A 16,244-nucleotide genomic window follows, 5' to 3' on the forward strand; every position below is an offset into this window, starting at 1 on the left:
TGTCCAAGCGGCAACAACGATTGAATTATGACGAATTAATTATATGACGCTAATACGTAGGACGTAAGGACACGGAATGATAATTGTTGAAAATTGTTAAGTCATTATTATACGTTTATTTATTACTTCAAAACGTGAATATACTCAAAGAAAGTGTAGTGTCATTACACTAGTCGGGGAATGAATTTTTCGAACTCCTGACTTCCGCTAACCCTACCTTGGCTTATATTGGCTCTGTAAAATTACCTTCATTTGTAAAATAATATTAGAAATAAAAGTAAAAAATGGGTCAATTAAATATAGAAAACATATTGTCTTTTTAAGCAACACAGATCGATACAAAGTGTAGCCACAGCTACAGCTTAACGGGAACTTTAAATAATTTTCAAAAAGAAGAGTACAATCATTATATTTCTCCTTTTTTTAAAACAGTAATTACAATATCCGTATGCCTTTTTTTCTTTTCTGGCGTTTATTTACGCTATTTAAATGCAAAATATGTTCGTAATCCGTATGCCTTATCGTAGAACATGCTATTAGTCACTGTCAATATTACAATATAATTTTTTAAATTTATTTACAAAGACTTCAAACTTAGAAGTAATACTTTAATAACGGAATTAAAATATAACTTAACTGGAAGAATTTTATTCAACCTATAATGATTCTTTATAATTATTATTTATAAAATTAAGTTAATAATATTAAGCTTACGACAGTTAAATACTGCAATTAAGAGTATAAATCGCATTCTCTTGTCCATTTACATTGGAGAGGTCGCAGTGTATCAGCTGTTTGGAAGGGATTTGACAGACTTTTACGCCTAGCCGTTTGCCAAACGTCAACACTCTTGGGAAATGATTTCGGTGGATTGATTCCATATGAATATAAATACTTAAGCACGACGATGCTCTTGATATAAATTCTCTTACGCAATCCACGGCTTCAGAAAGCTCTTCAGCTCTATTATATACCGTTGGAACAGAACTACTTTAACTATAAATCATTATCATGTGTAATGAGGAAAAAATATTGTTCTTTTTTTAAATTAGTTCCGCAAAAATAGCACGAGTCTCTCTCGTTTAAGTTTTATTAGCTCGAACTAAACATCAAAAAGAATTATAATATTTTCAACATGACCATTAGCGATGAAGATGTAATAAATCAAGTAGGAGTTTAAAAGAAGTTGTTTTACAAGAATATTAATAATATAACACATTTATTAAACAAATTATGCGGAAACATTTTTTTTACGTGTATTTAAAAAACGGCCAAATGAGGTTAGGTAAGCTTAGAGGAAAAAACCCTTAGTGACAACAGTTTGTCGAATGTAGCTTACTTATCTGGATACCGAACAATAGTAAGGTCATTAAAAGACTTAACTATTCGTGTTTTTGTCAGAGGTAGATAAGTGTATCCTATACTGCCTTTTACTAATGAGTAGTTATAGATATTTGGTTTAAAGTACATAAAAATATATAATCAACCAGACCGATTTCGCCCACGGCAATCAATCTCAAGAGAATGGCCAACTGCACAGGAAATATTATAGTGCACAATTGTGTGCACTATAATATGAACACAGGTGCACTATCTATTTCCTAACTCTCATAATCCGATGAGATGGCCATCCGACACGACCGAAAATAATTTAGGCACAGGACCAACGGCTTTTACTTGCTTTCCTAGGGAGTGTACACACTTCCAACTTTCAAACTCAGGGCTACTACTGAAAATTTTTGACAGTAAAATTTAATATTTTTTTACTGGCTCGACCGCGGATTTGAACCCAGGATCTCGGGGTCTGCGACCTTATATCTAGCCACTAGACCAACGAGGCAGTCAAGTACATAAAAATTATGTACCATCCGCAATATTAAGCGGTGAAGGCAAAAAGGCCAGGCTATACATGTATTTTATTTAATTAAAAGTATACATTAATATTTGAGTAGGCAAAGACAAAACAGTTTAGAGCCGTTTTTCTCTGCTTTTCATTTGATTTTCTTTTTTGTGTGTAATAGCTATTGGTGAGCTTCATTGCGATACTAAAAATAAATGTAGGAAAAATATTTTCGAAAGTTGAAAATTCATATATATTTTCCACATATTTTTAATGATAGGTAATTAAATATCGAATTTCGACCGTAGGGCGAAAACGGACGGTACGGACCTGCTGGGCTCTTCTGTGAGAACAAATTCGAAAGTCACCGCTGAAAACGGTCGTAAAATGTTAGAAAGTGATATACGACATAGGCCATAATATTTATAACATTATATTGTCAACATTTCGTGGGTGAATAATGATGTGAGTCTTTACATAACAGCCCTACTGATCAAATAGTAAATACGGCGAGTATGACTTTTCAACCGATAATGCTAACCTATTTTTATAGTACACAATGTGATGTAGCAGTTCTAGACAATAAGTCTCAAACATTTACGAACAATTTTAATAACACACATATTAAATAGTGCAAAGAAGCATAAATAGATAATAAATCATTAGTAATTCAGAATCTATTAATGTGACAAGCTATTTAAAAAAGAAAATTAATATTCTTTCATCGAACAAAGGTTTTATATCAACGTCATGTTCTCGTGACCTCTAGAGTTCGTAGTAAGTAACAATGATTACCCGGAATTTTAAACATTGTATAAAAACGCGCAACGAATGGATCGTACATCGTATTCATGTTTTTCGATTAATATAAAATAAATTAAACTGACATTGATCAGTGTTTTAGAAATTGTATGTTAGTATCAATAGATAAAATACTATATTAACGAAATAGTAACAAACATAAATAAAAAAAGTAACAGTCCAGTCCTATTGCTGGGCTAAAGCTTCGTCTCCCTTCAATAAAAAATTTTGAAGTTCATTTCACCACGCTGCTCCAACGCTGGTTACAGGTATTATCTTCGCGATTCTTTTCTTCACCACCGAGCAGGTGATGAATTATAAATACAAATTAACCATTGAAATTTAACCAGCAATCATCCAACGAGACCGCCCACTCCTCGAGCACCTCATCCCGGGCATCGGCCACAGGAGAACCCCAAGCCGTTGATTTGGCGTTGAAGTCCCCCGCGGCCAACACCGGTGCGGGCGCCGCTTGCCCGATCAGAGTCCCGACCTCTGCCAGCATCTGCTCAAACTCGGTGAGACTCCGACTGGGCGAGGCGTAGACGGCGACGACCGTCACACCGCCGACGACGGCCAGCACGCACCCCCTGCCCCTGGCCACACCCTCGATGGCCGGAGCACCAGCGACCGCAGGGGCGACGATCGCCACGACCCGTTCGTGGTCGGAGACCCAGTCGTCCCGCGAGGGAACGAAGTAGGGCTCCGATACCACCGCCACGTTGATCTGCCACTCTGCCATGCTTTGGACTAGGAGGTCCTGGGCCCTGGCTGAGTGGTTGATATTGGCCTGGAGACAGCGCAGGGCCATCACTGCGCGGTCTCCATCGGCTCCGCCTCTATGCGTGGAGACGCGGCTACTGGGCCTTTCGTCGCCACCTTCGGGTGGGAATCGAACCCTTCGGCGTGAAAGGCAAGTATCTACCAACCACGCCAACCAGCCCGTCAAGACCTATTATTTACATCAAACTGTATAAATATTAGTTCCCATTCCCACGTTGTCTCAAAAAAATACATTATTAATTATACGATTTTTTGCTGCAAATTATTCAGCTGGCTTGCTGGTATCATGCGTCGTATTAATTATATTGTGCGTAATTAGGTATTATCAATGATAAAAATAGCAGGAAGCTCGCTATCAGTACTTTTTTTTTCGTAATTGTTTGCATTTTCCCTTGTAGTTTCAGTTGTCGTTTCAAATCAATTTAATCTTCCTCTCTACAATTGTACTTTTAATTGATGTTTTTGCACTGACGTCTGTTATTGTACACAAGCGATGTAAGTACCCCGTGGTCTGTAAAGCTATTCAGTAGAACAAACTTGAAACAGAACAGTGTTACTACTGCGAGTTTTTTTAATTGCGGTTTTCATGATATGAAAAAAGCGCCATCTAGTGACAATGAGAATTCCATGCAAATCGCAGCTAACGTCAACGTCAACGTCAATATATACACGTAAAAGTTAAAAAAACTCGAACTAGGCACATAGAATACGACCGTGGAATGTCAGAAAATGATAATATATATCATATCTCCTTATATTCTTTAATTATTCTTCTTTATAATTCCTTTGTAAGAACTGTCTTAGAATACTGCTCAACCGCATGGAATCCAATTTATAAACCTCATGTTATATTAATCTTAAATTTATTAAGGCAAAATAGTTCGCAAGGCACTGCTGCATTTTCAAGATACTCCGTATATCCATCTATAGAAAATCGTCGATTGGAGAAAGATCAAATATTTTTAATTAATTTGATCCGTAATTTTGTTGATTTTTCCTATCTACTAAGCAACGTTATGTTTAGATGTCACATAGTTAATACACACCGTCAATCCCTTTTTATTTACCCAACACTAAATCTATAAATGCTCTATCTAACTCTTGTATTCTCAGAGCTTGTAAATAGAACAATAAGTATTTCCTTAATATTGATTTCGCTACGCTACAACAATCCATAAAAAAAGAAATACGAAAGCTATAATTTGTAAATTATATAGAATTCGTGAATTGTAATCAAATTTATTTCATTGTTTTATAATAATTCCGAAACAGCCTGTGAATGTCCCACTGCTGGGCTAAAGGCCTCCTCTCCTCTTTTTGAGGAGAAGGTTTTTTTAATTTGGAGCTTATTCCACCACGCTGCTCCAATGCGGGTTGGTAGAATTCACATGTGGCATAATTTCAGTGAAATTAGACACATGCAGGTTTCCTCACGATGTTTTCCTTCACCGTAAAGCACGAGATGAATTATAATCACAAATTAAGCACATGAAAATTCAGTGGTGCTTGCCCGGGTTTGAACCCACGATCATCGGTTAAGATTCACGCGTTCTTACCACTGGGCCATCTCGGCTATAATAATTGAATATAATTAAATTAAATCTGTCGTATGAATGATTAATTTTAAGTAACTTTATGTAACTTGACATATTTTTCTTATTATAGTTATTTATTGTATTTTAAAAGACGTTTTATTAAGTGTGTTTTTTTTGCTCCTTTAATGTTATGATACTGTTTGTTTCCTGAAATATAAATAAACAAATATATCATGATTTACATTGTACATTACGTGAAGAGAAAACATTGTACCTCATTTTAAGCATGTTGCGCGCACGGAAAAGTGGGAAATTTAGCATAGTTAAAGTGTGAACTGCTAATGTCAACACACATGTCAAACTTAAAAACCAATAACACACCAATAACGTGTATGTTTGACATTTTATTTCTTTTTTTTTAGTAATAATAACAAGGTTTCATCAAAATCAGCCTCATTTTCCCTATCAAATAACTCAAAAAATAAATAAATACGGAAGTCATAATTATTAGCTTTGTATTATTTATATAACAATGAATTACCGCAGTTTTTCGACCAATGGGCGATCACTAGTAATAATTTAATGTATTTGCGCGTTAAAATAGCGTAGGTATACTTTAAGCAAAATACCTTAAGTTACACGGGTAGCGTTGTCAATATTTCACGAATGTGATAAGGTAAGGGTTTTTAGAGAATAACATTGCTGCTTCAGGTGTGGATATGACATGAAAATTGACTATTCGTAAGGATTAATTAGATTAATTCTCAACTATTCATTATACGACAAACTCCAAGATAAATAACCCAACACAAGTTATACGAAGAAACAAGATAGTTACTACACATTTTTCTTTCAAACGAGATAAATAAGTAAGTGCTCAGTATAATGTTCACCCTTTATCTCACGGTGTAACGTCGGTATTACAAAGTAAATAAAACATACTATATTTTATATATCAACTCGCTATACACACACAACATCTTCTCTTCGCGCTCCAATCAAATAGCTCCAATAGCTCCAATACTTATTAAATTTTCTCGTGCTCCGCCATATGTTTCACCCGAGATGACAGGCGGACAGATACACAGATAATATATATTCTATTGACGATAAGATACATTAAATAGTTATTTGGCATAATGTATTTCGATCTTGAACAATATTATAAAATACTAATTAATTCATTATTGTAGATGTGTGTACAAAATACTAAGTGTAAAGCGATATAAGTTTATTAATCTATTGGTATGATATTGAACAATTATTATCGTAGATAATAGATTTAGTAAGGACTATTTATTATTAGATTTTATTAATATATATATATATTATCTGTGCAAAATAGAAACGAATCGCCAGCTAAAGAATATATTTTTTGCTTCAATCATAATTTTAATTGCACATTACATATATATCTCCATAAATAATTACAGCTAGGAGAGAAAACTAGTGCATAGTTCTGCACTCAACATAGAAAATTACCTCCGTTACACGATTAAAATTTTATATTCTTTGAGTATATTGCGATAAATATGTTAATTTGCTTAAAGTTGTATAAATAAAAGTAACAGTAAGGTAATAAGAAATAATAAAGTTATTTTGGTATTCATGTAACAATCATAAAATGAAATATTTAATAAAATTTGCTTGTCCATCAGATTATTTTAATAAAGATTATGTGTTTACATTTTTTGTGAGAAGTAAAAATTTAATTATCACATTTTTACTTCTTAAGGCTAAAAAAATATCCTATACGACTATTATTATGAACGTTGGTGGAACTTCACCGGAAACCTTCAAACAAGTCATCAAGATAACAAGAATCCAGTTAAACGGGATAATAGACCAAAATGTGTTTATCTAAACAAAAAATAAAATAGAAGTATCTGTCAGTGATTTCAAACTGTCTCTTTTAAAATTAATACGGCTATTTGAGTTATTAAAACAAAAACAATCGCTTTTTTTTGTTGTCTGCCTGTTTGTCCAGGGTAATGTTTGAAACGGCTAAAAATACAAATTGAAATAAGTAAATTATTATAAGAAATATTTCAAGGTTCCGTTTAGTTTGTATTTGATCTGAATCTGTTGAGTTTATCAAAATTTCTAAAAACGTAACTATTTTTGTTTTATGTAACGTTTTGTGTGTAACTTTGTTATAATAAATGTTGCTGCCATATAGCGGTGTGCTTAATACGTCAATTTCTGAATCGCGGTGTCCAGATTTTCCGGAATGGAGTGACCTTCAACCATACATAATAGCATTCTGTCGTCGTTCTGTCGCATTTTTATCTGATTGTTTTGAGTTTTTTCATTAATTTTAATAATACATTGATAATATTAAAAACATTGTGGCTTTAGGTTGCAATTATTGATTCTGTTGTAATGTTGCCTATTAACCTTAAGTTAATATTTTTGTTTTAAATTTTATAGATAATTTTTTACTTTTAAGGTGACCTATTCATTAGTTTATAAGGCTTAATAAAGTTGCATTAATTTTTTTAGCCTTAACCTTTTTTATAGTTTAATTGGATAAGAAGGGTGTATTTTTTTTCAATTACTTGTTGCTGCTTTACCTCTGGGCAACTATATGTAACACGTTCACGTGTAAGTCATTCCAAAGTATATCTTTGGAATGACTTACAAATTCTCCCAATCCACCTTTACAAAAATACTTACATTCCTCCTTTCAATGCTAAATCTACGCTCGCTTACAACATACTCTTCACTATCTTAAGCAGCAGTTGGAATTACTAAACGACAAAACTATTTTTCTTCCTTTTGTCCAAAACGTTTTTCGTCCAAGCAGTTCATGTATGAGACTTCGAATAACTTTACATATGACCTGCTCAATCGATCAACTTCAAGTCTAGTCATATTATTAATACATTATGGCATGTCGCTTAATTTTTATTTTTGCTATTTGTTATTTCCTCTTAATGTCGTACCTATATACGCATATATTTAGGTAACTTTGTGTTTATTTTTATGAGGTGTAATTACTACATCAATGTGTGCTTTAAATGTACTTAAATTAAATAATTAAATTAATTAAAATTATTAAATTTTAATTTTTAATAATTTTAATTTATATGTATGTAGAACCTGGGCTTTTTTGTTAAAAGTTGCTTTTATTCACGAAAGACAAAAACAAACAATAAAAGGTCAAATCTTACCTAAATACAAATACGAAGTAAATTTTTATATAAAAGAATTGCTATTACATGATATTTAAATTTTTAATATCATAAGATTATTATAAAATATTTATAAAAAACATATTAATTAATTAATATGTTTATCATATAACTCGCGCCAACTGTAAACCTCTTTATCGATTTATTAAGCTCGTGTTTTTTTCCAAAGGTTATCTGGAAGAGATCGTGCTCTTAGCGATAGGACTGTTTGAACATACCATTTTACAATTTATTTTTATTGTACGTTTTAATGAAGATAATCTATTTTATAAAGTGATATAATAAAATTCATAAAACATTAATAAGTATTATATTATATTTATAGAAGTCCGGCCTAGATTTCTGTGTTCTGACGATTAAAACGTCACTACTAGAACACAGTTTATTTCTCAAATTGACATTTCATAAGATCCAAGTGGTTAGAAATCGCGATTTTTATCTGAATAAATGCGAGAACTGCATTTTCATGTGATCCATTTGCTTTTATCTTTATCTTATGCTTGGCGGAAAGGAAAAAATCGTAAGGACACCTGCATGTGTCGGAGAATTTGAACATGTGTATTTTATCTAAAGCCGAGATGGCCTAGTGGTAAGAACGCGTGAATCTTAACCGATGATCGTGGGTTCAAACCCGGGCAAGCACCACTGAATTTTCATGTGCTTAATTTGTGATTATAATTCATCTCGTGCTTGACGGTGAAGGAAAACATCGTGAGGAAACCTGCATGTGTCTAATTTCACTGAAATTCTGCCACATGTGTATTCCACCAACCCGCATTGGAGCAGCGTGGTGGAATAAGCTCCAAACCTTCTCCTCAAAAGGGAGAGGAGGCCTTAGCCCAGCAGTGGGACATTAACAGGCTGTTACTGTTACTGTTACTGTATTTTATCTTGCTTTTGAAATCTTGTGAAGCTTCCAAGTTGTTGAATAAAACCTAATCAAAATCTTCTTAAGCCAAGTGGACTCAGAAAATCATTTTTTATCATCATCTTGCAGCATCATGTTACGGTCAATAAAGTTATCGGTCAGGCATGTCGATCCCAACGAGAAAAACCGGCAAGATATTTACTATTAATAAAAATAGTAGTTACTATTTTACACCAATTTACATAATGTATTTTTATTAATTACATTTTTTTATTTCTATCAAATAAACTAACTAGTGTATTACAATCGAATATGTAGATTATAAAAAAAAAAAACTTTAAATACTGTAGTGTTTAATCTGCTATTTTGTTTATTATAACTTAAATAAGATAATTGCTAGCTTAGGCTAACCGGTTTGATTATGTTATATTAAAAGAGAGGCTGGGCTTGTGATTCCTATTCAATTAATCTTTGTTCAATGTTTTTAATGTGTTGCAATTTTTTATCTTTTTTTTTATTTAGTCCACAAAACTGACAACAATTATACAATCAACAATGACATACTAGTAATACATTTAACCGAAAATATTTACAATTGAGTCTTCTCGATGTGGACATTACATGCTTACATGACATTACATCTTTGTCGAATTGTCAATAACGTCACCTCTAGCTTATCATTTTTCTACAGTTGATCTGCAAGTACAATTTTACTCGCTTGAAATTAAATCAACTCGGACCATCTGCGATTTCATTATAATTTAGTTACCAAAATTAAAACAACATTTTTTTTATTTTAGTTCACCGCTGCCACCTAATAATTAAAATATTTTATATCATGTATATAAGTACAAGCGCAGCGTAGGGCGCCCTCCAGCCAGGTGGACCGACGACCTTAAGAAGGTGGCGGGCACCAACTGGATGCGGAAGGCGGAGGACAGGGAGCTTTGGCGCACCTTGGGAGAGGCCTATGTTCAGCAGTGGACAACGATTGGCTGTTGATTGATATCATGTATTACTGGTAGTAGGGCTTTGTGCAAACTCGTCTGGGTAGGTACCACTTATCAGATATTTTACTGCAAAATTGAAGCAGAACTTGGTATTTTTGTGTTCTGGTTTGAGTGAGCCAGTGTAATTACAGGCACAAGGTACATAACATCTTAGTTCTGAAGGGTAGGTGGCGCATTGGCGATGAAAGCGATGGTTAACATTTCTTACAATACAAATGTCTATGGGCGTCGGTGACCATTTACCATCAGGTAAGCCAGTAAGTAAAATGTAGGTATAATTCAAATAGGCATCGTACACGCTAAAATGGCAGAATTTGAAAGATTTGGGTACGTAACAAACTGAATTCCACACTGGCGAAGCAGAGGGTTTTGCTGTTTTTAAATAAAAAAATAATCCTTCATCTCGGAGAGTATTTTAAGAAAAAATCTGTTTATATTAATGAATAGGAAGTTTTAAGTGTGTAACTTTTTTAATCATAATATCTTTGCTTATTTAGGTTTCTTTTCGCCTGCCTTAACAAAGGAGAAGAATACGCTATTGTTTAACTTATCACCTACTGAACAAGGTTTATAAGTAAGGTCGGTAATTTCTAAAATTATTTTATGTCAAAACATTTTACTTAATGTGAGTAATGTTAGTCCTCTTTCTGTGAGACTATATCATGTATATTTGCGAAATATTCGGTAAGATGTTTGCTTCACGTACATTACTCAAAAGACTATACGTAACTTACTTGCCATGGCGACTACATTGCGTTTAATCTTTTTACCTATTCTTGATAAAATTTAAACGTGCTTAGCGCTAGCGTTTATAGATAGCGATTTCAGCGTTTAATATTTTATTCGTATTTATATTGGTTATGCCATTACTATAATTTCTTCGAATGTAAATAAATAGCTTCCAATTGGTCTTCGCAGGTAGACTAATTTATAGAACCATGATGATCAAATTTTTAGAAGCGTAACGAGGGTAGTTCAATAAAATTACGCAAAAAACTGCACTGTGATGATCAATTAATGATTTCTTTTAAATAAAGTATAATTGTAAAACGACATTTTGTATAAATATAATTTAGTTTCAAGAATTGAAATGTTAAATGAAATACATATAAATAATTAATTATAATCCAAATTAGTTGTAAAGAGCAGAGTTTGCAAAAATGTTCCCATTCAACGCCAAGGAACCACGTAGTGAGCTCACTCTTGTCGCGGGCACGGGAACCCACGTAGTGGGCCTATTTTAAAAGTAAGTTTTTCTTCGTAAAAATGCCATAATAAAATTTAACAATAAAATTGTATGGCCATTTTAACAAGACCTTCTTAATTTACCTTTTGGTTTTATGTTTAGACATATTTATTTTTTCAATACATTTTATCTTCTTCCAAGATGCCAAAGACCCACGTTGTGGGTTATTTGGCAGGTGTCGAAAACGTTGACATAAATAAAATAAAAAGAAAAACTTTATGAAGGTAGAAATGAAATTAAAAAAAAATCTATTCTCGTTGTACGCTAGTTTGTTATTCTGCTTTGATGCGAAATATTTTATTATTTAGAAGGTACAGAAATTAATGTATTATTATTATTTAGAAGGTACAGTAATTAATGTATTATTGGCGTGACTTATGATTTGTTCAATGTGTTCAAATGTGTTGTTTGGATTTTTAAGAGTAATTGAGTTAGTTATTTACATCAATTTATATGGTTTCGTGTTATATTTAAAGAACCAAGAAGACCATTTCGAGATTTTTATAAAATCAACTTCTTGGTGCTAAATATTTATATATTGGAATTGGCGCGATGTGAAGACGGTGTGTTTAAATAGAGTGTTGAAGACCAAATCTAATAATCTATAAAAATTACGATACGTTGCCGATTCAATTTAACTTTGATTATTCTATATTTATTCGAATCAGAATCAAACCGTTATGATGGTGGCATATACCGTTAGATCAAAACCAAATTTGATTTTTATACTAATAATAATAGCCTTCCAGACCGATTTCGGCCACGGTGGCTAATCACAAGAGAGATTAGCCAAATGCGCAGAACATATTATAGTGCACAAGTGTGTCGCAAATATAGGTGCTCTCTATTCCGTAACTCTCATAATCCGATAATGACGATTAAAAGTATTTATTTATCTATTCCTTGACAAGGCGATGTTATTAGGAGGTGCAAAACAAAAATATAATCGTAAAGTACTCTAAAATGCATTTTAAGACAATATTCAATGAATCAATTATTATTAGCAAACAGTATAAAAACTACAACGGAACGAGTGAAATAACTTTTTGTTAACTTACTCATTTTTCACAATTACTCATTATCACTAAACACGGGAACGTCTCCAAAGAAACTGTTTATAGCAAAACTACCCGAAAAATATCCAATTTAACTATACTCGAGCGTTTTTTATCACGAGTACTTACCGTATACCAACAACCCACGACGTGGGTTCAAGGTTATCATCATATGTATTGCCGAGGTCCCCGCTAGCGGGTTCACTAACAAAATGTATGATGGCATTGTGTATGAGGATATGAAAAGTGTGGATAATGCGAATGTGTTAAAGTTAGTAGTGATGGTTTGAAAAATAAAAAAATCGAGCAAGAGCAAGCAAGAAGCTTGAAACCTTGATTGTACATTTTAAAAAATATCAATAGTTTTTAAAAATTACTGAACCGTAACAATCTCCTTGAAATTGTCTCGCAAGTGTTTTTCTTATAAATGTAAATGTCAGTTTCCATTCAAGCTATCCATATTTGAAATATCTTACTTTGCCCATTGATCTTACATACACACAAGTCTAAAGAAATAAATACACAACATTTTCTTTTATATTCATATTTTTTTAGTTTAATTTTATGTTCATTTAAACATATATGTATTTTAAATATCAAATTAATTCGTAAAATTAAATTCAGAGAACGATGACTTATATACAACTTCAATATTACAAAAAAAAAAAACTATAAAAAAACGTAACAGAATAAAAAGTAAAGAAAATAATTAATTTAAAGTTATTTTTGTTTCAAAGGCTATACTTTAATTGTGATTGTTAATAAAATAAAAAAAGAAATCCCGACACATGTCACGAATGATCGCTAACATCCAAGAGATATATGCAAATAAGATGTACCTAATAAATTCTAAAATACTTTTTTAAATCTCATCCCTGAGGTCAAGACATAAGACTGTTTATTATTAATGCTTAAACGCATTGTGAACTAAAAATGAACTCATTGCTTTATTATGCAAATTCTTTGCTAAGTAATTTAATTAATTAATGCACATTTATGAAATCATTTACATTAACAAAATACCTAAGCGTTATACAATTGTTCATTTATTATTATAAAATCAATGAAATTATTATAGAAAATTATAATTGAAGTTAATATAATATAGGATGTTATATTTTAAAGCCGCCCAGTGACGCTGGCGAGGACACTTGGACCAATAGCAACTGGTAATTTCGAAAAAAAAAAGAGATAAGCGCACTGCTTACGTGCATATGTACTCGTCCACCCTCATGATCCGATTAAGCAGCCATCTGACACGACCGGACTGAGTTCAGTAGCATAGTCAACGGCCTTAATTGCAGACATAATAACTAGAGTGTAAACACTACGAATTTCTAGACTCCGAACAACTACTGACAACTTCTTGACAGAAAAATTAAATTACTTTTGATCGGCTTAACTGAGATTTGAGCTAACAAACGCGTGTTCTATACCAAATCAAACTGTGTGAACAAACACGAAACTCAAGGTAGAAAACTTGAAAGTGATCTTTTACTTTCTTTCATTTCGTAACCGATTTCTGCGGTGAATTTCGCGTTTGCTGATACAAACTAGCCCTACTGTATAATATGTTTACTCCCTCGTTGGTCTAGTGGCTAGATGTAAGGCCGCAGACGCGGAGTTCCTGGATTCAATTACCAGTTCGGGCCAATTAAAGTTATTGGGTTGTTCTGCCGAAAATTATCAGTAGCAGCCCGGAGTCTGGAAGTTAAAAGTGTGTATACTCCCGTGCCTTGGAAAGATCGTAAAGCCGTTTGTCTTGCGCCTGAACTCTTTCCGGTCGGATTGCTGTCCCATCGGATTATGAAAGTTGGGGAATAGCGAGTGCACCTATTTCTGTGCGCACACTTGTTTACTATAATATATCCTGTGCAGTTGGCTAATCTCTCTTGAGATTGGCCGCCGTGGCCGAAATCATTATTATTATTATTTACATATAATGAGACGTCTATCAGAATATATATGATTTATCTATTGATACCTATTTAAATAGATTTATTATCGTTTAAATCATTATTGGTACGTTAAGAAATCGAATCGTTAATATTTATATAATTAATAACACCAAATATATTATGTTAATGCAGATATGCAATTTAACTATAAAAAGTTATAGGTTTTTTTAAGAAAAAAGGAAGTTTGGAAATTTACATAAATATGACCATGACTCGACAAGCGCGTAAAGCCATGCTCATGTGTTTGCAACCAAAGTTGGCTGGTATCCAGTGAGACTTCCTATCTTGACCGAAATCGGTCAAAGACATCGTCATTCCTTATTCAGGTATGTGTTAGTTTATCCTTTACAGTTTATATATGTAGTCATTATATTGCTCTTTTTGTTTTTTAAGGACTGACTTTTTATACGCAGGGTGACATCAGAGAATAATTGGGTATTAACCCACCGGCCTGATTATTTTTAATAGTCATGTATTTATTGTGAATGCGCTGTCAACCATTACATGTTACCAGGATGTAAACTACTACTTGGCGTTATTACATTTGTTTGTATCTCTTTATTTAAAAAAAAATATTATGCGTGCGAAGTCGGGACGACAGATAGTACCTCAATGTTGATTATAAAATCTTGTGAAACCGCTTTACCGCTAGGGAAATATTTAAATATACTATACTTTATGAAGTGTAATATATAATAAATACAACAGCAGCTATTTAAATATGAACTTGCAATATTTGTTATTTCTTTAATATAATATGCTTATCTTTTTATTACATATATTTGTTCTATATCCTCCCTAATTAAGAATACTTTAAATTTTATAGTTCGTGTGTTTTTTTTTTTTATGTTTATATTGTCGTTCTGGGATTTACATATCGTTATGGGGCTCACATTTAAAATTAAAGGCGTGTAAGTTTATTTATATTTCTTACAAAAGATTGTTGCTTAGACACACATAAACGATATGTGTGTTGTATATTTTTTTTAATCTGTAAGCGCAATCTCATAAGAATCTACATCAAGCAACTTTTATAAGATAATATTTTAAATGTTAGTATAGGTTAACAGTATTAGGTAGAGCAAATCACGTTACAATTAAAAATGTATATTAAATAAAAAAAAATATAAAGTATTCAAAGTTTATTTTTTCTTATCAATGTTATAAGATTAAAGAAAGATAATGTCAACCATTATAAGCAAATCACTAAATAAAAACCTCAAATATAATTCTTATATTCGCATAAAACTGAATGAAAATGTAAGCAACATCGGAAACAGTCGCTTGAACATCTAGTTTAAACAGTTTTTTTTTATTTATTTAAGTAACTAGTTACTTACTTTTCGTCAACAATCCCGTCGACACTTCCATTGTGATATCGTTGAATCCAATATCAACGTTTACGGGAGCCGGCACATTTACTTGAAGAGTTCTACAGTCATTGTGTTCCTTTCCACGAACTTTTTGTCCTATGCCTTGCAACAAAGCCAATGCACTCGCCATGTTTATAAATCACTTATTATTTTTAATAAAAATTTCAATTTATTTTTAATTAATCAAATAAAAATACATTTCATTATTTCGAGACTAAAAATAAAGTTTTTTTATAATAATTTTTAAGAGACGATTCATTTATTTACTATTTGTTATTCGATTTTTTATTATCGCTACGTTCGTTCTCGAATCACAGCAGCTTTCTGTGAACGCGTGAAGCAAAATGCCGTTTTGTGCGTACATACTCGTACATACATAGCCAGCAATTATCTTTAGCGCTTGGATCAAATTAATTATTATCTGTTCGACTGACATAGTCGCTTATATGAAATACTGAATGTTGCTTTGTTTGTCCTGTATGCGTTTGTATATCATTCATTTGATTTAATCGAAATTTAGTGCAGTTGTTGTTGAATGTTGTTGTTTCAAGAAATTCTGCCATTGTACAATCTATTAACAA

The 16,244-nt window shown here is 32.5% G+C and overlaps 1 protein-coding gene across 1 annotated transcript in view; it reads right to left on the reverse strand.

The window, feature by feature from the left end:
• Window positions 1–15,995, reverse strand: part of LOC126771186 (dnaJ homolog subfamily C member 10-like) — a 74,193-nt gene extending 58,198 nt beyond the window's left edge. The window contains exon 1 of the mRNA XM_050490944.1: window positions 15,631–15,995. Coding sequence (XP_050346901.1) covers window positions 15,631–15,793 — 163 coding nt within the window. The 5' untranslated portion in view covers window positions 15,794–15,995. The remainder of the gene's footprint in view (window positions 1–15,630) is intronic.
• Window positions 15,996–16,244: the final 249 nt, after the last annotated feature.

This window comes from Nymphalis io, chromosome 10, assembly GCF_905147045.1.
Source record: "Nymphalis io chromosome 10, ilAglIoxx1.1, whole genome shotgun sequence".
NCBI lineage: Eukaryota > Metazoa > Arthropoda > Insecta > Lepidoptera > Nymphalidae > Nymphalis > Nymphalis io.